This window comes from Alternaria viburni (assembly GCF_023758015.1).
Source record: "Alternaria viburni strain BMP 2772 chromosome Unknown scaffold_2, whole genome shotgun sequence".
Lineage (NCBI taxonomy): Eukaryota > Fungi > Ascomycota > Dothideomycetes > Pleosporales > Pleosporaceae > Alternaria > Alternaria viburni.
In genome coordinates, this window is record NW_026055771.1 from 606,614 (window position 1) to 629,882 (window position 23,269).

General features: G+C 50.5%; 9 protein-coding genes across 9 annotated transcripts; 4 read left to right on the top strand and 5 right to left on the bottom strand.

The window, feature by feature from the left end:
* Positions 1-582: 582 nt before the first annotated feature.
* J4E79_001136 (uncharacterized protein) lies at positions 583-1,210 on the top strand (the record flags this gene model as incomplete). Its single annotated transcript, XM_049350046.1, has 2 exons — positions 583-784; positions 858-1,210. The coding sequence occupies 2 exons, from the start codon at positions 583-585 to the stop codon at positions 1,208-1,210; spliced, it is 555 nt and encodes a 184-aa protein (XP_049215205.1).
* Positions 1,211-1,361: 151 nt separating this feature from the next.
* Positions 1,362-1,912, bottom strand: J4E79_001137 (uncharacterized protein; the record flags this gene model as incomplete). Its single annotated transcript, XM_049350047.1, has 3 exons — positions 1,362-1,556; positions 1,620-1,761; positions 1,827-1,912. The coding sequence occupies 3 exons, from the start codon at positions 1,910-1,912 to the stop codon at positions 1,362-1,364; spliced, it is 423 nt and encodes a 140-aa protein (XP_049215206.1).
* A 1,877-nt stretch (positions 1,913-3,789) lies between these two features.
* On the top strand, positions 3,790-5,026 carry J4E79_001138 (uncharacterized protein; the record flags this gene model as incomplete). The annotated part of the gene is made up of 2 exons (XM_049350048.1): positions 3,790-4,913; positions 4,993-5,026. 2 exons carry the CDS (start codon positions 3,790-3,792, stop codon positions 5,024-5,026), a joined length of 1,158 nt encoding a protein of 385 aa, XP_049215207.1.
* A 437-nt stretch (positions 5,027-5,463) lies between these two features.
* On the bottom strand, positions 5,464-7,274 carry J4E79_001139 (uncharacterized protein; the record flags this gene model as incomplete). The annotated part of the gene is made up of 3 exons (XM_049350049.1): positions 5,464-5,730; positions 5,779-7,168; positions 7,237-7,274. 3 exons carry the CDS (start codon positions 7,272-7,274, stop codon positions 5,464-5,466), a joined length of 1,695 nt encoding a protein of 564 aa, XP_049215208.1.
* Positions 7,275-8,582: 1,308 nt separating this feature from the next.
* Positions 8,583-9,273, top strand: J4E79_001140 (uncharacterized protein; the record flags this gene model as incomplete). Its single annotated transcript, XM_049350050.1, has 3 exons — positions 8,583-8,753; positions 8,800-9,131; positions 9,183-9,273. The coding sequence occupies 3 exons, from the start codon at positions 8,583-8,585 to the stop codon at positions 9,271-9,273; spliced, it is 594 nt and encodes a 197-aa protein (XP_049215209.1).
* Positions 9,274-11,109: 1,836 nt separating this feature from the next.
* On the top strand, positions 11,110-12,964 carry J4E79_001141 (uncharacterized protein; the record flags this gene model as incomplete). The annotated part of the gene is made up of 3 exons (XM_049350051.1): positions 11,110-11,284; positions 11,335-12,541; positions 12,592-12,964. 3 exons carry the CDS (start codon positions 11,110-11,112, stop codon positions 12,962-12,964), a joined length of 1,755 nt encoding a protein of 584 aa, XP_049215210.1.
* A 2,509-nt stretch (positions 12,965-15,473) lies between these two features.
* J4E79_001142 (uncharacterized protein) lies at positions 15,474-16,820 on the bottom strand (the record flags this gene model as incomplete). Its single annotated transcript, XM_049350052.1, has 1 exon — positions 15,474-16,820. The coding sequence occupies one exon, from the start codon at positions 16,818-16,820 to the stop codon at positions 15,474-15,476; it is 1,347 nt and encodes a 448-aa protein (XP_049215211.1).
* A 471-nt stretch (positions 16,821-17,291) lies between these two features.
* On the bottom strand, positions 17,292-18,574 carry J4E79_001143 (uncharacterized protein; the record flags this gene model as incomplete). The annotated part of the gene is made up of 3 exons (XM_049350053.1): positions 17,292-17,920; positions 17,972-18,410; positions 18,476-18,574. The coding sequence occupies 3 exons, from the start codon at positions 18,572-18,574 to the stop codon at positions 17,292-17,294; spliced, it is 1,167 nt and encodes a 388-aa protein (XP_049215212.1).
* Positions 18,575-19,388: 814 nt separating this feature from the next.
* On the bottom strand, positions 19,389-20,726 carry J4E79_001144 (uncharacterized protein; the record flags this gene model as incomplete). The annotated part of the gene is made up of 1 exon (XM_049350054.1): positions 19,389-20,726. The coding sequence occupies one exon, from the start codon at positions 20,724-20,726 to the stop codon at positions 19,389-19,391; it is 1,338 nt and encodes a 445-aa protein (XP_049215213.1).
* Between the last annotated feature and the right edge of the window lie 2,543 nt (positions 20,727-23,269).

Sequence of the window (23,269 nt, forward strand, 5' to 3'; positions counted from 1 at the left end):
CATGTCCTTCGAATAGGCAATGCTACGGCCATGGATCAAGTAGCAAAGAAGCAGGACATCATGCAAAGAGCAGTGCTGGAGGATTCGAGCCTGTGTTGATGCCGGAAGGCTGCAGACATCGGCCGCGACTTGTCCGGGTAAAGACACGTAGCGGGGCGGGCAGAACGGCGGCACGCGAATCTCGTCAGATAAAACAACACTGCGACGCGTCAAAGACAGCGTGCACTGCTGTTTAGGAGGTCCGTAATGTGTGGGAATATGTGATCAGTAAGATGCACGAGTCGGGCGTTCCTATCTTCGCGAAGGAGCGACCCCGCCGCCACCCATGTGGCTGAAGCGTGGCCGTGGACCCTTCGATTTGTCACGCCAAATGATGGCATCATCGCCGCGGTCCATTGCCCTTTTCCCAATCGAAGCGGCAAACTTGCGATACATAATAACTCAGCAGCAAAGTAATTCTCTCCTTCTTACAACATATACATCACCACCACCAAACTGAAGCTCCTCACGCTCTTCCTTTTGGTCGTCACGTCTTACTTGTCCATGTCCTTTCTGACTAAATTCTTTCGCCCCTTCAGCAGTATGTCGAATGCGCCCGCGCAACCCATGAACGTGCCTTCGGGTGCGCAAACCGCCACTGTCGCTGCCGGATGTTTCTGGGGTGTCGAGCACATGTACCGGAGAGAGTACAAGGGAAAGGGCTTGTACGATGCGAGGGTTGGATATATCGGTGGTGACACAGACAACCCAGGGTACAGGGCGGTATGCAGCGGACGCACTGGTCGTACGTATTCCTCGCTTTTGTTGCGCCACGAGGCGTGACGTGATCTCTGGCCATTAGCTGACTAGTAAACCAGATGCCGAAGCCCTCCAAGTCGTCTACGATCCCGAAAAAGTAACCTACCGTTCCCTCCTCGAATTCTTCTACAAGATGCACGATCCCACCACCTCCAACCGCCAAGGTCCAGACGTTGGCAGCCAATACCGATCCGCCATCTTTTACCACGATGCCGAGCAGGAGAAGATTGCGCGAGACGTTACCGACAAGGTGAACAAGCAGTGGTGGAAGGGAAGCGTCGCAACAGAGATCCTGCCTGCAGGGAAATGGTGGGATGCGGAACAGTACCACCAATTGTACTTGGACCACAACCCGGGCGGCTACGAGTGCCCGAGCCACTTCTTGAGGAGTTTCCCGCCGCTTTCTGACTAAGTTGGGATAAGATATAATGCTATATACGCATCCAATCTAGAATGGCATGTCTCACGGCGAAAGACACCTCGTTCCAATTGTGGCGAACATTCTGAAAGCCTTGATGACTATGATGAGATATTCGTATATGTATGCTATCGAATATGTCTGTCTATGACGGCGGCATAACCTCAAACGTCTGCGCAACCTCCTTCTCCCACGACAAGCGGTCCTTGCCAAAGATCTCCGCACCAGGCTTGAAGTTCTTGACACCTTCGTCCAACAATCCCGTCCTTAGGACAATGCTGTCGGGGCCGAGCGCCTCTTGCTCGTGGTACACGTGTGAGGTGCAGTTCTTGCAGTAGAACTGAGGAATCATTAGTAGATGCTCTTTTATCAACTTTCATGGATAGTCGAAGGGACGACATACGCAATGAACGCTCTTTCCAGAGTCACCCTTGTATGTGTATTTGCCTAGATCATCGCCCTTGGTGATTTTGAGGGCTTTCTTGGGGATGATCTGATTGAGCGTGTACGTGGAGCCGGAGAGCTCTTTGCAAGTGTTGCAGTGGCTAGTCGATTGTTAGCTTGATCCTGCAACGAATTGTTGTTATAGGAACAGAACGACACTACTCACCATAGGATGTGTGCCTGCTGATCTTGCTGCAGGGTGGCAGTCCACTCGGTCTGCTTGCAATGGCAATGTCCCTTGAAGTCCGTCATGATGATCTGATTGGTCTCTTTGAATATCCGTATCGAGTTTAGATGTCAAAGTATGTAAGGGAGGATGGACAACAAGGTATTCGAGAAGCGGTAGACATTTATATAAAGCCTACCTTGGACCCAGCGCTCGTTACTTAGCTGGATTCCCCGCCCCTCCACCCATTTAGCGTGGTCCCTCCCTCATGCGGTCTGGAAATCCCAGCGTATCGGCAGCTGTGTTCTGCATCCGGATGCGGGTATTTGTCAAAGAATTGTTGCATTAGCGGCATCATGGTACATGATATCAGGGATGACGTTCTATGTGCTCACGGTTTATCAGTCGGGAGTTGACGCGTCGACGTGTCCCGGCTCTTAACTTCTAGGTCTATGCAAGTCCGGCAACTAGGCTTGAGGCTATACTATGCGGCTCAGGATTATCTTTCCAAGATGGGAAGAGTGATGATTCGGAAGTAGTGGTCGCTTGGGGCTGCATGAGGGGTAGCATGAGGAGACTCGCGTTGCGATCAACAACGCGAGCCGCAATGACGTAAGCGGGGCAGCTACCTACTCTGGCACTGGCTGGAGACTGCATTCGATGAAATGATGTAGAAAGTGACGTAGTGAGAGTTAGTCGGAATTTGAGTTCTGGTGATGATAGCGAAGGTCTTAGCGGGCTGTAGATGGAAGGAAAGAGTCTGGAGCCTCCCTTGATAATTCAAAGGCTGGCGCGATCTGGCGCGTCAATCTCGCGCGTGAGTGACCAACGCGCTCTTTCTTCATTTGTATGCACAACATGAGTTCAGATTCTGCGTCATAATGAAGCTATTCTTCTGCGATATAATGCGCCCTGGCTTTTCTCTTAATTAGCTGTGCAGGTCGGATGCAGCGCGGCCAACCTCCTCGCCAAGGCACCTTTACTGACCCCCTGGCAACGGAAGGAACGAAGAAGTTCAATTTCGACCAAGCGCGAAGGACATCTGTATACACCTGAATCACTTTGACTACACTGAGGATCAGCTGAAGTCGTCTCGAAATAGCACCATGACTCCAGCTCCCATCTTTTCATCGCGCGATACTATCGCCAAACCATCAGTGCTCAACCATACCTTCTGATGCGTATTTAGACTGCTTTTCCGTCCCAAGCTTATGACCAACGAATGCGCCCAGGTTTGCGAAGCTTACTGCGTCTAGCTCGTAGCTTATTTCCCCGCATTCCAGCGAAGATCCAGGACATCGTATACCTCATCTATACCCGGACCGGCAAACCATCTGGGCGGCTCGGCGCAATGCACGCCGAGCGCTTTATAGTAGACGGAATGGTGTTGAAATTCTTCCCAGAATATGTAATAGGAAGGCACGACTTGCTGCAGCTTGAGAACGACTCTAGTCTATGCAATCATGCGTTGGATTACACTTTTTGGAACCGTTGTTGCGTTGGCGACAATACCTTTGGATGCTCTTGCTGCAACCTGTTGGCGGGACACGGAATGTAGCGGACCGAGTGGAGCTGCATTTAAAGGTACCTATTATATCAAACTCGTGCTCGCCTCTGCAATACTGATAGACCAGGGCCTTGGAACTCTAACATCTACGCTCCATCATCGCGAACAGTCCGTCCAAGGTCAGTTTTCACCATCAAAGACCGTCATCCAGCAAGCTATCCGCGTCTCGTTGTCCTCCGCGGCAACGGGACGAATGTCATTTTCGATTTCGGTATTGAAGTCGGTGGCATCGCTTCTATCTCATACACCAGTAATGGAACTGGTGCTATCGGCCTCGCGTTTTCCGAAGCGTCGACATGGGTAGGTGAATGGTCTGATGCATCGAACGGGAAGTTCGCTGGTCGCGATGGGGCGTTATTTTTCAACATCAGCACTACCGGCCCAGGGACATACACGATGCCAGATGAGGTGATGCGAGGAGGTTTTCGGTATATGACGGCTTTCCTTGTCACGGACAGCGGCACTTACGTCAATGTCACGGATGTGCAGCTTGAGATAAGCTTCCAGCCCACGTGGTCGAACCTAGAAGCTTATCAAGGGTTTTTCGATTCCAACGATGAATTGCTGAACAGGATTTGGTATGCAGGCGCATATACGCTCCAGACGAACGCCGTACCCACCAACACGGGACGTTGGGTCCCCATGCTCGCGAACGGGTGGGCCAACAACGGCACTCTGGGTCCAGGCGATACCATCATCGTTGATGGAGCGAAACGAGACCGTGCGGTATGGCCAGGCGACATGGGCATTGCTGTTCCCTCCACCTTTGTCAGTACCGGGGATCTCGCCAGCGTTAAGAACGCACTGCAAGTCATGTTCGACTACCAGAATCCGGATGGTTCATTCCCTGAAGCTGGCCCACCGCTTTTACAGCAAAACAGCGATACGTATCATATGTGGACAATGATCGGTACATATAACTACATGCTATACACGGACGACGCAGCCTTTGTGCAGAGGAACTGGGCCAAGTACCAGAAAGCTATGAAGTACATATACGCCAAAGTCCAAGTCGAGACATCTGGTCTCCTCAATCAAACAGGCACCAGGGACTGGGCGCGCTGGCAAACTGGTTTCAACAATACGGAAGCAAATGTCATTCTATACCAGACTCTGCAAACCGGTGCTAAACTCGCTACATGGCTCAACGAAAGCAGTTCCAACAATTTAGTAGCAACTTGGACGTCGCGCGCCACCGCCCTTCAAACAGCCATCCTAACCCACTGTTTCGACTCCACCTACGGCGCCTTCCGCGACAACGCCACACTCACCACCCTCCACCCTCAAGACGCAAACAGCATGGCCATCCTCTTCGACCTCATCCCACCCTCCTCCCAAACCGCCCAAGACATCTCCACAGCGCTCACAAAGAACTGGACGCCCATCGGCGCCGAAGCCCCCGAACTCCCCGGCAACATATCGCCCTTCATCTCCAGCTTCGAGATCCAAGCCCACTTCACTCTCACAAACCCGACAGGTACAACCCGGGCTCTCGAACTCATCCGCAGAAGTTGGGGCTGGTATGCTGACCATCGTAATGGTACTGGTTCCACGGTTATAGAAGGTTATAGGACGAATGGAACGTTTGGGTATAGACAGGAGAGGGGGTATGGGTATGATCCGAGTTATGTGAGCCATGCTCATGGATGGAGTTCGGGGCCTACGTCTGCGCTTACGGAGTTTGTGGTTGGGTTGAGGGTCACGGAGCCGGCGGGGAGGAAGTGGGTTGTTGAGCCTAGGTTTGGGGATTTGATGAGGGCGCAGGCGGGCTTTGTGACGGGGCTGGGGAAGTTTAGGGTGGGTTGGGAGATGGAGAAGGGTGGGGTTGGATATGGAGTGGTGGTTGAGACGCCGGTGGGGACAAAGGGTGTAGTGAGGCTTCCGGTAGATGGGTTGGGTGGGAATGCGACGATTGTAGTTGATGGAAGAGTGCTTGGTAAGGAGAATTACAAGGAAGAAGAAGGACGAGTAGTGTTCGATCTTGAAGGAGGGGTCTACAACATACGGGTTGGCACGTAGGGTTGTGCTTAGCAAGGCTAGGCGATGATTGAATTTATTCAGATGTAATCCTCAATCCACTTCCAGTAACTGATATCGTCCACCATGCTTATCCAATGCATCCTCCACCCTCTCCATGATAGCAAGGACCTTCTCCTCTTCCAGTCTCCTTCCGACAACTTGTACAGCCACGGGCAGACCAGCCATCTTCTCCGCATCGTACAGCTTGTATGCGCCTTGTGCTACCCCGTTCAATTTCTTGATGTTGAAGTCGGATGGCAGGGCGTCTTTGGCAGGATCGACGTGCGTTACGGGGATAATTCCAGAGGAGTAGTCAAGCTTGATTTCGTTAGCAAAGAAATAATTGTGTCAGGGAAGAAGACTCACCAGGTTGAACATGAAAGTGTAACCGCAGCTACTGACTGCATCATGCATGCCGCCATGAGGTACCGCAGGAGTCGCATTGGGTGGAGTAAGCATGACATCCATGTTGGCCTCCTCAGACCACCATTGGTAGAAATTCTGCTTGTATGCCTCGCGCTTGCCAGCGAGCTGCCAGTACTCATGTGCCGACTTTGGGTGCCAGTCGCGTAGCAAGCCAGCCCAGATGTCGTCGCCTTTGACGTACTTGACGTACAGGTAGTGCGCGTACTTGATGAACTTGGGCAGGCGCATGTAGTAGACCAGTTGCGCTGCACCCAGATCATTCCACTCTCCCGTGCGGAAATGGCCCATAAATGTGTTGCCGCCGTCGCTGAGAAGGAGTTGGGATGCTAGCTTCAGAGCTTCGTATGGCGAAGGTGGCTCGACATCGAAGACTTCGTGACCTTCAGCCTTGAGTGCTTCGACTGTTTGGTCTAGTGCGCGCGCACATGCTGGTGAAGGGTCTGCGACGTGGTCGGTTCGCATGACGCCTATGCGGAGCTTTGGCTTCTCCCGGAACTCAGTCTCGATATCTTCTCTCCACTCTAGCGGGTGGACGGTATAGTCGTATTTCCAGGGCTTCATCTGGATGAAGCTTCGCGTGAAGTAGGTCAAGTCGTTCAATGTGCGCGCCATGGGACTGAAGACAGAAGGTATAGCTTCCTGACCCGACATGCTTGTGTTCATGCCGACTTTGGGCCATCGTCCCGTCGAGCATCGTATCGAGTAGCAGCCGGAGAAGTGTGCGGGAGCGCGGACCGAGCCAGCTACGTCCGATCCGATGCCAATGCGACTACCACCGAAGGCCAACAGTGCCGACTCTCCACCTGTTGAGCCACCTGGCGAGTATTTGTCGTTGTGGGGGTTCTTGCACTGGCCCCAGACGTCGTTGGTGGATTCGAAGGATAGGAGCGTGGTAGGGAGGTTGGTCTTGACGAAAGGCACGGCACCCGCGTCCTTCAATATCTTAACCATGACTCCATCTTCCGTCGCAGGCTTCCCGGTGTTCCTCGAATAGCCGACTGAGATGTCAAAGCCCTTGACTTGTATAGAGTCCTTCAATGACACGGGGATGCCGGCAAGCGGCCCCTTCAGATTGACCTCCTTCTCCGCCCAATCTTCGGCTTCCGGGAACAGTATCTCCGTCACGCAGTTCGTCTTCTCCTGCGCCTTTATCGCGACTTTGCCGTACGTGCGCAGGATATCGACGGGGCTGGTGATTTGCTTGTGGACATCTTGGACGAGCTCCTGGATGGGTTTGCCGAGGATGGTGCGGTCTTGCGAGGATAGAGCGGACAGGTAGGGCGTGGGGAGTGTCGCGATCTTGGAGGCGCGTTCCGACTGCTTGCGCTTGCTGGTGGTGGAGAGTCAGCTTGTGGCATTGGCCGAGGTGTGGGGTGTTGGAAGCTTGGGGCAGCTCACCAGTCGGCCTTGTGTTGTCTGTACTCCGAGAGGCCCATCTTGAGGTTACAATTAGGAAGATGATACAGTGATCACAAAAGAAAGCTTCAGAAGAAGCCGCAAGGCCCTCGGGAACGGTTATCAGTCACATGTCGCGTGAGAGCCGCGAGTATGCGTCTGGCTATCTGGGAGCTGTGTCGCCTGGACCTGCCGCATTCGAGCTGACCCGGGCTGGATGCGGGGAGCTCCTATCATCCTCCCTCACCAACCTCAGAGGAACAACCCCCATTCTCGATGCTCGTACGCGACTTCTCGCGAAATCCTGACTACGAGATGGTCTTGATCGACTTGCACATATGCAGCATCGCGTAGTTCGACCATGGGCACGGCGAGCGCTGTACTGAACCGTCCAACAGCCGTCCGGCACAACTCTTCATTCAGCCTGGACGCCTCACTTCCAAAGTCTCCATTTCTTAACGCTCTTGACGCGGGCACCCATCTGAATCGTGCGTAAAGATCAGCTAACCAATGCTTACGAGATACCACCAATCCGCCAGCAGAGCATTGACGCATAGCGTCGCGTTGTCTTCTCATCAGCGTACGCGTTTCTTGAGCAACGCCATCACCAAAGCACAGAACCATTCCTTCAAACAATGTTTCCACCTTCCTCGCATCTGATTGAGCCTCAACACTTTCCCAGCATAGCTCCCGCGCGCGAGGTAGGGCGGGAGGTCGATGTGGGACCACGGAAGCTTGAACAACACCCGCAACGACACCTCTCACCCAGTCGATCTAGACGTCAAACTGTGGCTCCACATGCTTCAGGTACCGCGCAGATTCTACACACCTGAATGGCTTCCCCAGACTTGACGTTTAGGCTCGTCATGCTGTAAGCGCCTACGTGCATCAGTGCGGCAGCTCGGGCCATTTTATGAGATACCGCCGCTTCGCCCTCTCATTGGCTCCTCCAGCGACTACTCGAGATGCCATGAAACGACTGTGGTCCAGACACACCATGAGCAAGAATAGCAGCAATCTTGACTATGCCCTTTGCGATCTGTTGTTGAGATCGCAACCAACTCTTCGTTGTATAAGATGTGCTGGACGCAACGTCGTAGTAGCTCATCACACACATCATCAACCAGCTCATCACAACTCACTTCCTTTTCGTCTTTTTTTCTCTGTTTCCTTATTTCCTTGTTTCCTATCTGGGTCTCATTCTTTCTCCAATTTCTACGAACATCACTCTCTCTTCTGCTGTGCAGACCGCTATCCATTCCTTGCTACCTTAATCGCCTCGTCTGTCTACTTCGATATCCCATCCTCAGCCACATCCACTTTACAGCGACCAACTTCAATCCGCCAATATGCCTGTCCCCAGCTACAACGCCATCCCTTTGAGCAAGATGTTCCTTGGCGCCCGTGTTCTCCAGGCTATCTGCATGATCTTGGTCATTGGCATCTGTTCCAACTTCATCCAGATGATCGTCACAACCGGTGTTGAGCCACCCAAAGAGTTCGTCGGCACACTGAGCGTGGTATGTAACCTCCTATGCCATGACTGAATACCTCTAACATCACTAGACATGCATCGCTGCTCTCTACATCATGGTCAGCGTAGGCTACTACTGGTCGCAAGCCAACCTCGGCCTCCTCGTCATGACCGGTGTCGACTCTCTCCTTCTCATCGCCTTCATCGTCTGCGCAGTCACTCTCGGAAAGCCCATGTCGTTCCTTAACTGCTACGTCATCGGCAAGTCATCCGCAGAGATCGATGCCCAGTACGCCAACGCCTTCGTTACTGCGACAGTTGAGAACCTCAACAAGTCCACTTCCAGCTTGGGCCACTGGGCCGGTGTCACACGCAGCAACTGCTTCCAGGCCAAGACCGTCTGGGGTATGGCTATTGCTCTCTGGTAAGTTTTGACGCCGCGCATCATGCCTGATACATTACTAACACGACCCAGCGTACTCTTCACCGTCTCATGCGCTCTTCTCCCCACTCTCTGGTACAAGAACAACATGAAGAAGCCCGCCAAGACCGTCGAGGACGCCTAAACGCGAGGAACCCCCACTATCGAATATGTCGAGCCAACGCGACGACTCAGCAAAAAAGGAATGTCCTGTCAAGAGCGCTCTCTGCCAGTCTTCCACCCCCTCTATCCACCTATACTCATGTCTTTCCTTATCTTTTCTGTCAAAACTATAAAAATAGTCTGCATTGCGAGGGAGTTTGGAGTTGTCTTATCTTGCTTCTGTCTTCTTCTTCAGACATTGAATGTCTATAATCCTAATGGATAGTTTTGGGCCTAGGCGCCTGTATCAAATCAATTGCATTGACTTTTGTATCACATGCTTATCTTTCCTTGACGTGCTATCCTACTCAGTCATTTCTAGCGCTGTTGCTTCCATCACTAGCAGCCTAATCGGTTACTCATCGCTGTCGTCATGTAACACGCATTTCTTTGTTCGAGATGCGCACTGTTGCTAACGTCCTACATCGCTGCCGTCCGCACGCTCCGCCTTTTGGCAATGCTTGATCATGTGGTTTCCATGCGCAAAGAAGAAGATGACGATGGAGACCAGAGAGATGGTTGGGGTGGTTATGTGACTGGACAGAGTAATATCGCTCTCAAGGGATGATAATTTGGTGGTCGAGTTGGAAACTTGCTGAGAAGCTAGATCGACATGCCTAAGCAGGGGACAGAGGGATATATGAGAGGTGTTCTTATGTTGCTACATAGTGATATAGCAATATACGAAAATTGAAGGTGTCGAAGAAAATGCCGTGGTGAATTGGCTATATCACTTGAACCAAAATGTGCAGCTTGCGGAGAGCGGGAAGGAAGTATGGTGTACATAAGCTTGGAGGAACTAACAAGTTCTTTGGCGTACTAGTGTACACGATGCATTATGCCGTCGTCCAAAAGCCATCAGGGCTTCAGTCGCGGCATTGCGGTGATTGAGGGACATTCACAATATCCGGTGGGACCGAGAGTTGTACCCAGGTGATCCTGAACATGCCAGTCTGACAGTCATCACGTCAGACCAAACCCAGTGCATCTTGAAAGCATGATCCTGGAAGCCCCAAGGGACATAGGAACGACAGCAATGTATATACCATGGAGATCTAGACTTGTCCGACGGAGATGCATACTTCCACCCCTTGCAAACCGATAGAAATCTCTGCAATCGCATTCGTTCTCGCAAGTTTCAACATTACTGCATCGGGAAACGCCCGCAGGAGGCGTCCATCGTGTATCGGCGTTCAGCGAACAGGCGGAGGTGGTAAAAAGGAAAATTTGATGCCATCCCATCTGCACGGTTATCAAAGCTCCCTGTCCGCGGCTGACTCGCGCGTTCATTGGCTGTCGCAAGCAGCAAGCTTCACCAACGAGCGCCAAAGCATCGCGACTTCACGACGTGCGCGAACGTGGACGATGACCGTAAGATCCAATGCAGATCGTCTAGTTGAGCGCATAGCCTCGATGTAAATGGCTCGCACGTGGTGAACTTCGTAATGGAATCCTAAAAGCCGAGCATTTGGTGATCACGCGCGAACCAGCGCGTCGGATTGTCAGCGCCTTCATGCACCCGGCTGCAGGCCAGTTAGTCCCCGCTTTACGCCATTCGACGCCGTGCTTGTGTATATAGAACCCTGATTCCCATCTTTTCCAGTGCCACGGGATATCTTACCGCGGACTTTGATCGTGGTTCTTGTTGAGGTAGATTGGTTGGCCAATTGCTTCTCTGAGGGACCTGAGCTTCTTCGGTACGACGTCATCCCCCGGATAATCTTTGGACGCGAGCCGAGAATTTCAAGACTGCGACTTTTGCCATATTCTTCAGACGACTTATTCATATTTTTGAAAGAGGGGGAAATATTAGCCCAACATGTCGCTCACGCAACGAGTGACATCGATGGAGGAGCATGAGCCGTGGAGTAGAGAGGCGAGCCCGGACTCCAGGCACCGGAAGATGAGCTTCAACCCAGTCGGCACCTGGACAGAGCAAACCGGCGAAGAGCCAACCATAGGCGCGTTCGAAGTACCTAGGTGGAAAAGATTGCGTATGTATCGTGGAACACTGCATGGGCGCACACAAGCTAATATCGCGTAGTCCAGGTCTTCTTCGCCGTTATCTACTGCCTCTTCGCCGCCGGTGTTGTCTTCGGTTACGCCGCGATAAAACCCGTACTTCTCGAAGAGGGCGTCTACAGAGATTACTGCACGAAAGAAGAGCTGGATCAAGATGTACACGTCTGCTACGAACAAGAGCTCCGGCTCAACCTCATGTTCACCATCGCTGCTGTCTCCACGAACGTCGTCGCGCTTCCCGTCGGTACCATCCTCGATCGCTTCGGACCACGCGTATGCGGAATAACTGGTGCGATATCTATAACGATTGGCGCATTGCTTTTCGCATTCGCAAAGGAATTGGCTTTCGACGCGTTCATCCCTGGATACTTGTTCATGGCGCTGGGTGGACCATTTATCTTCATCTCGTCCTTCCAGCTCAGCAATACGTTTCCGCAATACTCTGGACTTATCTTGGCGCTTTTGACTGGAGCTTTCGATACCTCGAGCGCGATCTTCTTGATGTACCGACTCATCTACCAGGGCACCGATGGCAACTTTTCGATCAAGAAGTTCTTCCTTATCTACCTTATCGTTCCGGCGTTTATCCTCGCAGTTCAGATTCTGTTCATGCCATCAGTATCGTACAAGACGGTTGGTGAACTTGTAACTAGTGCGGAGGAAGAGCAAGTTATCCACGACTCGGACGATGAGATTGAAGACGCAGCAACCGTTCGAAGCCTTCAGGATGCGCGACGAGCGCATCGCGACAGCATTGTTAGCGAAATTACGTCTTTGCTCGGCACGAAAGATGGTCAGAAGCAGGCACAAGAGGAAGACAAGAAGAAGAACATTTCAGGTGTATGGGGTGCGCTACACGGTCGCACCGCCAGCCAGCAGATTCGCACTCCCTGGTTCATCCTCATTACGCTGTTCACTGTGCTACAGATGACGCGTATCAACTACTTTGTTGCTACGATCCGGACGCAGTACACGTATCTTTTCCATGACTACGAGAAGGCGGTCGAGATCAACAACTTCTTCGATGTCGCGCTTCCAGTTGGTGGTGTTTTGTCTGTACCGTTCATCGGTCTACTTCTCGACAACACAAGCACTACTTTCACCATGGCGCTGCTCGTCACTGTTGCTACCACAATAGGTGTGCTAGGCGTGATTCCGGAGACATGGGCTGCATACGCAAATATTGTCCTCTTCGTGCTTTACCGACCCTTGTACTACACCGCAGTATCGTAAGTTGTCCACTCATTGCTCTCAAATCACTTGCTAATATCCCTAACAGCGACTACTCTGCCAAAGTCTTCGGTTTCGCCACCTTCGGAAAGGTCTACGGCCTCATCATCTGCCTCGCCGGTGTCCTCAACTTCTCGCAATCTGCTCTCGACGCTGCTACACACAAAACCTTTAAGAACGACCCTGTACCCATCAATGTCATATTGCTTAGCTTGGCGCTGCTCGTCGGTCTAGCCCTCGTGGCGTTTGTGTGGCGAAAAAGCCATAGGATCCAAAGGGAGAACATTGAAGAGGAGGCTGAGGAAGCAAGAGAGTCGCTTATGCCAGCTGCCAGTGGAAGTCAAGGTGCGAATGGCTATGGATCTATGAACGGGAGTGGGACTGTCAGTCCTAGTGAAGACAACAGGGGGAGAAGGCTGTGAGTCTGACACATGCAAATCGGTTACACAAAAATATCAACCCGCGCAACGATTTTCAGCTCAGTTTTGAGTCGTCTTTCTATTGGGATATCGGCATGGCGAGGCGTTTGGTGGCGTTTTGCTCGGCATCTGTGCAATACAATCACGGCCCCGAAGACAGGTAGTATGCTATTCTAGTAAGAAGGCTGAATCAATCGCGTTAAATTACCCTTCCATCGTAGGCGCCTGAGATGCCACTGCTGACTTATTAAACAAAGCACTGTATAATCTGTGGATGGGAAATCGGGCTCGCAATTACTACTATTTTCAAGAAAGTCTCAACTTTAGCTCTTTCGTGTGGCTTCCAGGCTAGCCTTGTGAATGCGCCACTATCGTAAGCTCAGCATCTTGATGCTGTTTAGGGAAGCCATAGGAAGCGACAAGAACTAGGGCGCAAGCGGGGTCAAATGGCTACCTGGGTGAGCTAGATTATCATGGGTTTGACCACAGCATCTCAGCCAAAGATCAGCACTTCCAACCTGTTCGCAGTGAGTTACTATGTGACTTCCCCACAGGGCAAGGCTATGGCGTCCTGGCTGACTTCGAATCAGGTGCTGTGAATGGAAGAAATGCACCCAAGGTGAGGTAGCCTCGCGTCTTGATGCACGAGAACCTTGTAAGGCGCATTTGGCAACCCAACAGCTAGTGGGATATCATCCTCGGCTTCAGCTGAATTTGTCACTGCGATATATATCCATGCGATATTATGCAGCTCATGTAAGTTCCTAATAAAGGTGGTGTCCCCTCTGTCGCCCCGCGTTCGACTTCTGTCACACTTGACTCAAGTCAGCCCATACGATGGCTTTCGTTTCTGAAGCTCTGATCGCACATGATATTGATCGAGGGAACATAGGCGTTGTCAACGTATTCTCCAAGAACAAATGGCGCTCGAAGTTTTACGTTCGGATCTTGGTTCAGATCTGCATACGAGGGGTGATGATGACCATCTATCTCAATTGGTTCTGGATACTGATCAGACTCTCCTCGCGACTTTTGGCGAAATGTGGAGTTGGCAAGGGGACCTTTCTGAGCTTCGCAAACACACGCAGCGTTGTCCTGGTTTGTGAAATGAAGCCTTAGTCCTTGAATTGAATCTTAACTGATATAAACTAGAGGTCTTTCGTTAAAGTCACCTCCGACCGACCGGAGCCCCCCTGGGAATTCTTTTGGATCATGTATTTTCTATGCGCAAAAGATGGGACCGACTTTATCGATGACTACACTGCAGCGTGGAGCGCTCAGCCAGACTACGATTCGGAGGTATTCGTCTTCATAGATAACGGCCATTGCCTTGTAGTCCCTTGCTCGCAAGCCACTACAAATGTACACGACAGAGCTTTTCTGGAGCACCTGCGTTCATTTTACAACTTAAGCCGGATGAATTTTGGCCTTTTTGAGTTGTTCGGCGTAAAGTCAAGTCAAAAGATTGAGATAGTGGAGGTATGAAACTACCCATATTTCCATCTTCTGCTACTTTGCTAACATTGCGGTTAACGATCAGCTTCTATCAGGCCTCACAGTGGGTAAAACAGTCGGACTTCCGTTAGACCTAGGTCGACATGGATCGTACAATCGTCAGATTCACTACTTCAGAGACGCATCCAGCGTGCGCGGAACGGCCATTCGAGAAAGACTCTTGAGAGAGGGTGTTTTGACCAAATGTGACCAGGTCAACGCACCCTTCTTTGGTATACAAGCGAAGGCACTTAACATTGTGCGCGACTGGGATCTACGTGTCGCTAGTATAGCCATTATCTTCCCGACCGCACTGAGTCTGATAATCTCGATCGTCTGGTCTATCGTGGCTGCTGTACATTTCAAGGCAGATGTTCAAGCCAGTGTGCAGACTGGCTTCACCATTGGAAGCTACGTGGTAACAGCAGGTGCGTTAAAGTCATCGTGAGCATCATTCAGCTAGCAGGCAGCTAACGTCAACAGGAGCGCTTCTTATCGCTCTCGTCGCATTTCTCGATACGAAAATGAATGCTTCGTAGTATTTACGCTTGTGATGCAGTGCAAGGTCGTATCTCAGAAATACGGATGGTGGAGTCTGAAAGTGCTCATGAATTTTGGCTGTAAGAGAAATATAGCCGGCGGTCTGTTGTCGTGGCGACGGTTATTCTCCTGGGTTAAAAATTTTGAGGGCTAGGTAGAATCTCTACCTTTTCTTTGCAATTTTGCGCAACAACAGCGCAAAGTATAAAAAGTTCTAAAAAACCTAAATTGTAGAAGAGAACTCTCTTTATATTTCTACTTTTTTAGAATTTTTAAAACCTTGCGCTATTATTGCGCAATATTACAAAGAAAAAAGGTAAACTTTAGTTTTCTAAGAGGCCTCTACGCGTAGAGAAAGTAAGCTAGATATATTAGGTCTAGTCTATCTACTTTAGGTCTAGCTCGTCTTATTTAGGCTTAACACACCTAGTAGAATAACTTTTTAACCTAGCTTAATAACTGTCGCTGTTGTCGTGGCTCAATTGCTTGACAACATTCCGCGCGCCTCACACTCGGCTTCGTACGCCACCAATTGCTCCATCTTCTTTCCAACAATCGAGCTCATCTCCTTTTCCAAGTCCTCGCTAAGCTTCTCATCTCCCGGTTCATGAAGGGCGCTCCAATAAACCACGTCAATATCCCAGCCTTTCCTGATACCGTAGTTGAACCAGAACCTCTTTGACGTCCAAGAGTCTCGCATGCGAATAGTAAGAGAGACTATCTCTTTCCGGTGTCCCGCGTTCTGTTCCGCCTCAATCTTCGCCATGGCTTGGAGGAATTGTTCCAAGCGTGGTACATATAAGGCTTCGAAGTCTTCCATAGTGAATTGCTCGAGCATAAGGCCAGGACTGACCATGGCGAGCCACCAGGGTGGGTCATAAGCGAATTGAGCGGGCATGGTGTTGACGAATTCAAAATCCAGAACCGCTACGATCTTCAACGATCCATCCTCGTACCTAGCGAGCATGTTCTTGGGACGGAAGTCATGGCAATACGGTATGAAAGGACCGTTGTCGGCTTCCGATGGAGGGTGAAATCTCTCAATCAGCTTTTTGAACTTGTGGCGTGCGATGAAGCATTTTTCTGCGTCCTGACGACTATGCGCAAGGTTCCGCTGAACTTGCAGATGAAGCAAATGCTCGTCCGCACGGTAATGAAGGAAGGCTTGGGTGCTGATGAACGCGACATTAGGAAACTGATCTACCGGGTAGTCTGTAACGACAGAAGCTAGGTTGTTCATGTTTGTGGTGAGGGGACGGTCAGTCACCGTCCACGCTCCCGACGTGTCCTTGTTGACAGGTCCAATGGCCGAAAAGTGCAGTCGCGAAATCTGGAGCATGTAGTCGGCTATCTGCTCATATACAAGATCGACTTCTGCTTCTTTATGGTCGTCTTGAAGCTGCTGCAAGATTTCCGACAGCTCTGTGCCCTCAATATAATCCATGATGATATATGGACTAAGCTGAGAGGGACTTTCCTTAGCCGTTCCCCAGTCACGTATCTTGGGGACAGGTATGGCAGTCTTTTCGGCCAGATACTCTAGAAACCGTACTTCATTCCTGACCTTTTCCTCGAGAAACTTTGCAGCAGTTATTCCTCGCTTCGGGAAACGAATGATGACGATGTCTTCTTCGCCGAATCTTATGACAAGGTTGACATTGTATGAACCTTGAAGGTATCGGACGAATTCCCCCGGAACATTGGTCCTCAGCTTCTGACCTACAAAAGTGACAATTTCTTCGTTGGCGGCCTTTACTTTAGCGGCCCAGGCCTCGAGCTCAGCATTCCCAGCCTCCTCCGCGATTTTGTCAAATTCGGTCTTCATTACGATCAACACTTCTGTACACGGTGTATGTCTGCGATACCAAAGTACGCGCTTGGAAGGCAGCTGTAGATAAGATGCAAGGGTCGAGGGTAATGCGAGGGTTTGAGTGTAGAGTAGGCAGCAGTTTCGTGTCGATGGCTGGTGTCAATAAGCGCTAGCCTGATTTCAGTCTAGTGTTGTCGCGTCAGGATGTCGCGTCACGGCGTGGCAGTCGCCAGCCATTGCGAACACCTACAATCCTCATACCTTACGAAGAACATTATGCGCCCGAAACCTACAATTTTTCTGATGAAACCTGAAACGTTTTTAGGCTCCTACATCTTCATTCATCACAAGCGCTGTCGGCGGGCGTGACGGGTTGCAGCAAGTGTTTGGCATTAATCACTACATTGAACAGTCAACATATCCTATGCCGTTCTAATACGACCAGAAAAGCGTACAACATTCGTTCTCTCTCCAGCACCTGCGGCCCTACTTCCACGTGCTAGCAACGGTGGCCGCGCTCGAGCACCCCTTCGGCACGGTATACACGCGGTTAGCACCTGACTCGTAGGTCACCGTACCACTGCTCTCGACCTTGATGAACTTGTATTCAAAGCTGACACCAGCCGGAAGGTTGATTTTTGTCGACCAAAGCGGGTTTGCGGTGGTGTATTGGCTCGCAGATAGCGCGGGCGCAGACGCTGCGTTCCAGCTGCCGAGCTGGGCAATCGAACCAACGATCTTGACAGTCTGGCCGAACGATGTTGTGGTCTTCGAGTTGAAAGTCACAGCTACTGTGGATACAGGCGATGCGCAGCCAGTAGGTGCCGCCGTCGAGGTTGAAGTCGCCTTCGTTGTAGACGCGGGAGCCTTGCTCGAACTTGGTGGGGTTGAGCCGCCCGAGCCACTGCCAGTGATTTTGATATCCGCGCAAGTCAGGTAGACTTGTGGGGTTTGGAAGGAGTTCCACTTGAACGATAGCAGCGTGTGGTTGCTTGAGTAGTTGGGGATCTTGATCTTCGAGCTGACTGTGTATCCGCCTGCGATGCTGGTGTAGCACGAATTAAGTGGTGCGTTGTCGACGCTCCTGCACTTGGAGCCATCGTTGAAGCCACCGCCTACTCACGGTCAGTGTTGCGTTACTATCCCGAATATGGAGATGTACTCACATGTGAACCAGTCATTCCTCCAGCAAGGTTGACCCTCTTGGCAGTCAGAGTTGTAACCGCACGTCTGCCCAGCAACATCAGTGCACTTCAGCTCACCAGCCTCGAAGCAGTCTTCAGCAGCCTGTTTCTCCGCCTCTGTAGGAAGGTACCCAGGCGTGAGAAGTTTGTCGACGAGAGCCTGATTTTGGCAAATGCGGTAGCTGAACATGCCACCATGGTCACCGTTGGCATCGAGGCACCATTGTACATCGACGACATCACCAGATTTGTAGGTGATGACAGGTTGCGAACCCCAGCGAGGACCGGGCTGGTTGTAGTCGACGGATACGCGGGCGTTGTAGCCGCAAGGGCCTGAACGACCCACCGCTGCCGCGTCGAGGTCAGGCCACGCTGCAACAGGTTCGAGGATGGTACATTCCGGGCATGTATCAGCGCCAGACTGTGACGTGTTAACGACGGGACGGGGTATACCTCTGATATCCCCAACTGGACGCCATAACTTACCTGAGCATTCAGACCAGTCCTGCTCATAGGAGAAGAGAGATAGCCGTGTGCATTTGCACTGGCCACAAGAGCGAGGAGAGATGCAATCTTGGACAACATGGTCGATAGATCTGTCGTCTCGAAAGCTCTTGGGGAGAAAAGAAGTTGTAGAGATCGACTCTTGAGCGATTGACTGACCTAGTGAAGGGCATCTGGAAGTTCATCTTTCCTGGCTATATACATGTTTCTCATCCAACATCGCATGATCAGCGGATCTTCGATGGCCTCCGTGGACGCGACGATCTCTTGTTCTCGGTTGTAGGTAGTCTCCCGGCATGCACATAGTTTGGGCTTCTATCGAACTTCATTGGTTTGAAGTCGGCATGTAGGTACCCTGGAGTGCTTGAGTGACCACATGGACAGGCCCCAAGAAAAACAACGAAGTCCGCTTAATTGCTTCCACAAGTTTCGCGAGCCGCATAGCATTAGCATGTCCGGCACACACCCATGTACACCCCAAGTACCGTACCCCAGATTCGTGGAACATTGTCCGTCAGATGCATCGACCCGCTCCGGGCACCAACTACTATAGTGCGTCCGTTTCTTACACCAACTATTACTGAACAATGTAAAGCGCTTCGGTCGCTTTCCGCATCCATCGTAGTTCTCAAAATCGTTGACTCAGCCATTGGCTCGCTGTCGGGATGACAGGAAACATGCTAACCTACCTAGGTAGTTACGATAATTAGTGTAACAGAATGATCATGGGGACTTCAGAACGCTTCTCGGCCCGCACCTTAAATTTAAACAGCACGTTTGATAGAAGCTGGGATGCGGGGTATCGAATTCTAGACGATGAGACTAACGAAGAGCCTAGTTGTATCGGTTACATTGAACTCGGCAAAGTGAAGCACCCCGGCATACTCTCTCGATCTCAAATACCACGTGCCTTACATTCAGCCTTATATGCATCCAGTTGCTCCATTTTCATCTCCACAAACACCTCCATCTCGGCCTTAAGATCATCATCCAGTACCTCATCACCCGGCTTATGTAGCGCAGCCCAATACACAGCATCAATGCTCCAGCTATTTTTCGCGATATTGAACCAAAATCTGTTGGAAGTCCACGAATCGCGCATACGAGCGGACAGTGGTACTACAGTTCCACCCATCTCCCTCTCTTTCTTCTCCATTACCTGCAGGAATTGTTCAATGTGAGGCTCAAGTCTGTCTTTCAGAGCACCAAAATAGAAGTCATTGTCGATCCACGTGGTTGGTCGCAAGATAGTAAGCCACCACGGTGGGTCATGGGCGAATTGCGCGGGCAGCGCGTTACAGAATTCGAAGTCCAGTACGGCTTTGACGTTTAGATCGTCGTCTACGAGCATGTTCGATGGGCGAAGATCCCAGCAGTATAGCTTGAAAGGACTCGTTTCGGTGTCGGTAGACAGGTACTCGTTAATAGATTGTTTGAGGCGATGGCGAGCGATGAAACATCTTCTAGCGTCTTCACGGTTCTCCACGGCGTTTCTTTGGGTATGAAGATGAGCTAGGTGTTGATCGGCGAGCTGCTCAAAGTAGGCCTTTGGAGATGAGATGCTTGCAGTAGGGAAGTATTCGGTTGGGTAATTCAGAATGTTCCTTGCTAAAATGTTCATGTTATCGGTGACAGGTCGTTCGCTAGCTACCCACTCATCTGGGTTGCTCCTTCTTATAGCACCTGCAGTACTGAAATCCAGCTGATGTATTTGCAACATATAGTCACATATTTGGCTGTAGGCACGGAGAACTCTTGGGTTGCCCAAGTTTCTCCAGAGTTCCATCTCGACACCGTCATCGGTCTTTATGGGTCGTCGTAACTCGTTGATCAATGGTATGCCTTCAACATACTCCATTATAATATACGGGCCAAGCTGTGACGGGCTATCGCTAGTCAGACCCCATTTGTATACTTTCGGTAGCGGGATCGTGGTCCTGCGTAGTAAGTCCATGACTTGGACTTCGTTTCGAACTTTCTCATCTAAGAAACGTGCAGCAGTTGTCCCTGGCTGTGGGAAGCGTATCAGATACGTAGGCTTTGTGTTGAGCTTGATGACTAGGCAGACGTTGTAGGACCCTTCAAGGTAGCCACCGAACTCTCCAGCGACACAACTTCCCACTCGCTTGATGACGAAGTCAACAATCTCTTTCTGCGCTGCGTCAAGTCTGTTCTTCCACGTCTCATGTATCAGCTCTTCATCTTGCTGGGCTAGTTCGTCGTACAACATCATGTTTGCGGATGGGGTAGTTGCAAATAAGGCGAGAAAGATATGGCTTTGACATATGCTTGTGTAAATGGTGTTGTAGCTTGGGCTTTAAATAGGGTAGGAGTCTGTACAGAAGTCCGAGACCTTAGATCGGGCCGACTCGGACACGTCCAAAAGCTAATCTTCTCCAGACATAGCGTACTCCTAGATCATGCGACATTGCGGCACGGTAGACGCTACTGGCATTACAGTCACATCTTGACGCAACATGGAGTCACCAGACTTCTCCATTAGCGTCGGTAACTTCTTAATATCACTTCAAAATAGCTATTACTTGGCTTGAGAATTGCACTGTATTGTTCGCATTAGGTAAAAAGAAAAACACTTCGTCAGAAACAATAGAACAAGAAATAATTTGATCACACGGTAACGACATACTTTAAATCGAGGAGGCTAAGTGAGATAAACGGTCATAACCGTTATGCAGGGCTCACGATCCAGCTCGCTGACTGAATGACAGGAGAAGCCAACCCGGTGAAGTCTTACCGGGGCAGTCTCTGATCAATCCTCACTGGGCTACTCGATGTTTAAGCATTTTAGAGTTATCCAACAACGAAAGACAAGTCATAGCTAGCTATTGTTGGTACTCAAACTTGCAATCATTGTAGCGAGCACCCGGGCAATGATGAGTGGGTAGACTGCCGCACTGTCACCACGCTGTCATATCCAACACTTTCCCGCTCCGAGAGTAACGCCGAAGTGGCCACAGACACGCCAACGGCTCAGATATGCTGTGTCAATTACCAAAAGCTGAAGTCTAACGCCCGAACGCTCGGTTATGTACAGATTCCAGCGCTCAGGTTGCCTCTTAGCAAAACCCCGGGTGGATTCGAGGTAATATAATGCACAATGAAGTAAAACAGCACTTGACTATCGGTAAGCGTATAGACCGGGACGATAACCTACCTATGCGCCGATGAGAAGCTTAATCGTTCGATTGTGAAGCAGAGAATGCCTCGACGGTGACTTGATGAGCATATTCCCTGTGGTGCGCAGAATAAATGACGATTGTTACCAATCTTGGAAAGTAGACACACGGTCGCTGTGAGTATTGGGGTGTGAGCCATGTGTTACTGTCTGACACTCTTGTTACCATACCGCAGTGCACTGATGGTCGAAAAAGAAAGACTCAGAAAAGGATCCATCAGTCATACAGGATGACTGTAAAGATATCAAAGTTGTATAAAGCCTTCACTGTTCTGAGGAAGAATCCATCAAGAACCGAAATCACATTGCTATCCCTACAAAGCTACTTCAAAACTACGTCCATCAAGATTAACAAACCTCAAGAAACCACCATGACCGACAGTGGCGGAGACCTCAAGATACCGAGAGATGTCGATTTAGATATGATGAAGGGCGCAGTAGAAAGTACCGAGAAGAAAAGAGCAAGGCTCAAGAAAGAACGAGAGATGCGAGAATTAGCTGAACAAGCCGGGAAGGACTCTCAAGATCGTCGAGGAGCTGGTCAGGGCGACGGCTCTTCCCAGGGTGGTGCTTCAACTCAGGCGACCTCTTCCTCTTAGCACGCCATAACCCACGCTTTAACCTACAATATCTGCGTATGTATTATCCCAGTTCTTCGCCTCAAATCTTCAGCTACACGGAATTCCACTAACGCGAGATGCAGGACTTACACCAAGTATCCAACATACCAGTATGGGTCAACGAGAACGAAGGCTGAAGGATTATGGCACTCGGATCCGCTGGCGGATCCTTTCTTTTAATGGTTGCTGGATGCTTCTTAAGCATGGCACTAGTCACTTTTCTTGGCTTGTAATATACAATTGTAACACACTCCTTTGGAAAATCAATATCCTATATGTACCTCAGCATCTTGCACTGTCGAATGGCTTAAATAGCTGGTCAGTCACAGTATGACGGCTCTAGATCCAGGTACCAGGACTCACATAAAGGATTCAACATATCAATGTGAGGCAACGAGAACGAAGGTTGAAGGACTAAAGCGGATGGGCCGCTGGCGGTTCGATTCCTCTAATGGTTGTAATCCATCCTGGAGTTCTGCTTTCATGTACAGTTGTGGCATTTAGCACATGTACCTTCGACACACTCATTCCATAACGGAAGTTTCATGAGCTCGAACCAGCGGCAATATTTGTTTAGTGATTGCAGGACTACCATATTAATGGAAGGCTCAGCAGAGATTGCTTGGCATACGATTAGTTGAGACTCTCGTTACAAGACCCTCCATTTCCCGTTCTTTATCATCATTTCCTGGAAGCCTGTCAAGAGCCTCATCCGCTCTTTAGTGTTGTGTGTATGTGCCTTATGCTTCAGATGTATCGTCTCAAACCCCCTCGTGGTCGCTATGCTTTTTGCTTGACGACCATGCCGTCTCTTCTGGATGCCGTCTGAAGCGCGTGCTCTCGGTCGTCTGGAAGGGTGCCAGCTCTCTCGTTTAGGGAGTACCTTTTCTCGCTTCCATTTTGTATGGTCCTCCTTTTCGAAGAGGTGTTCTGGCTTCCCGCTCCTCAGAAGTGATGGGT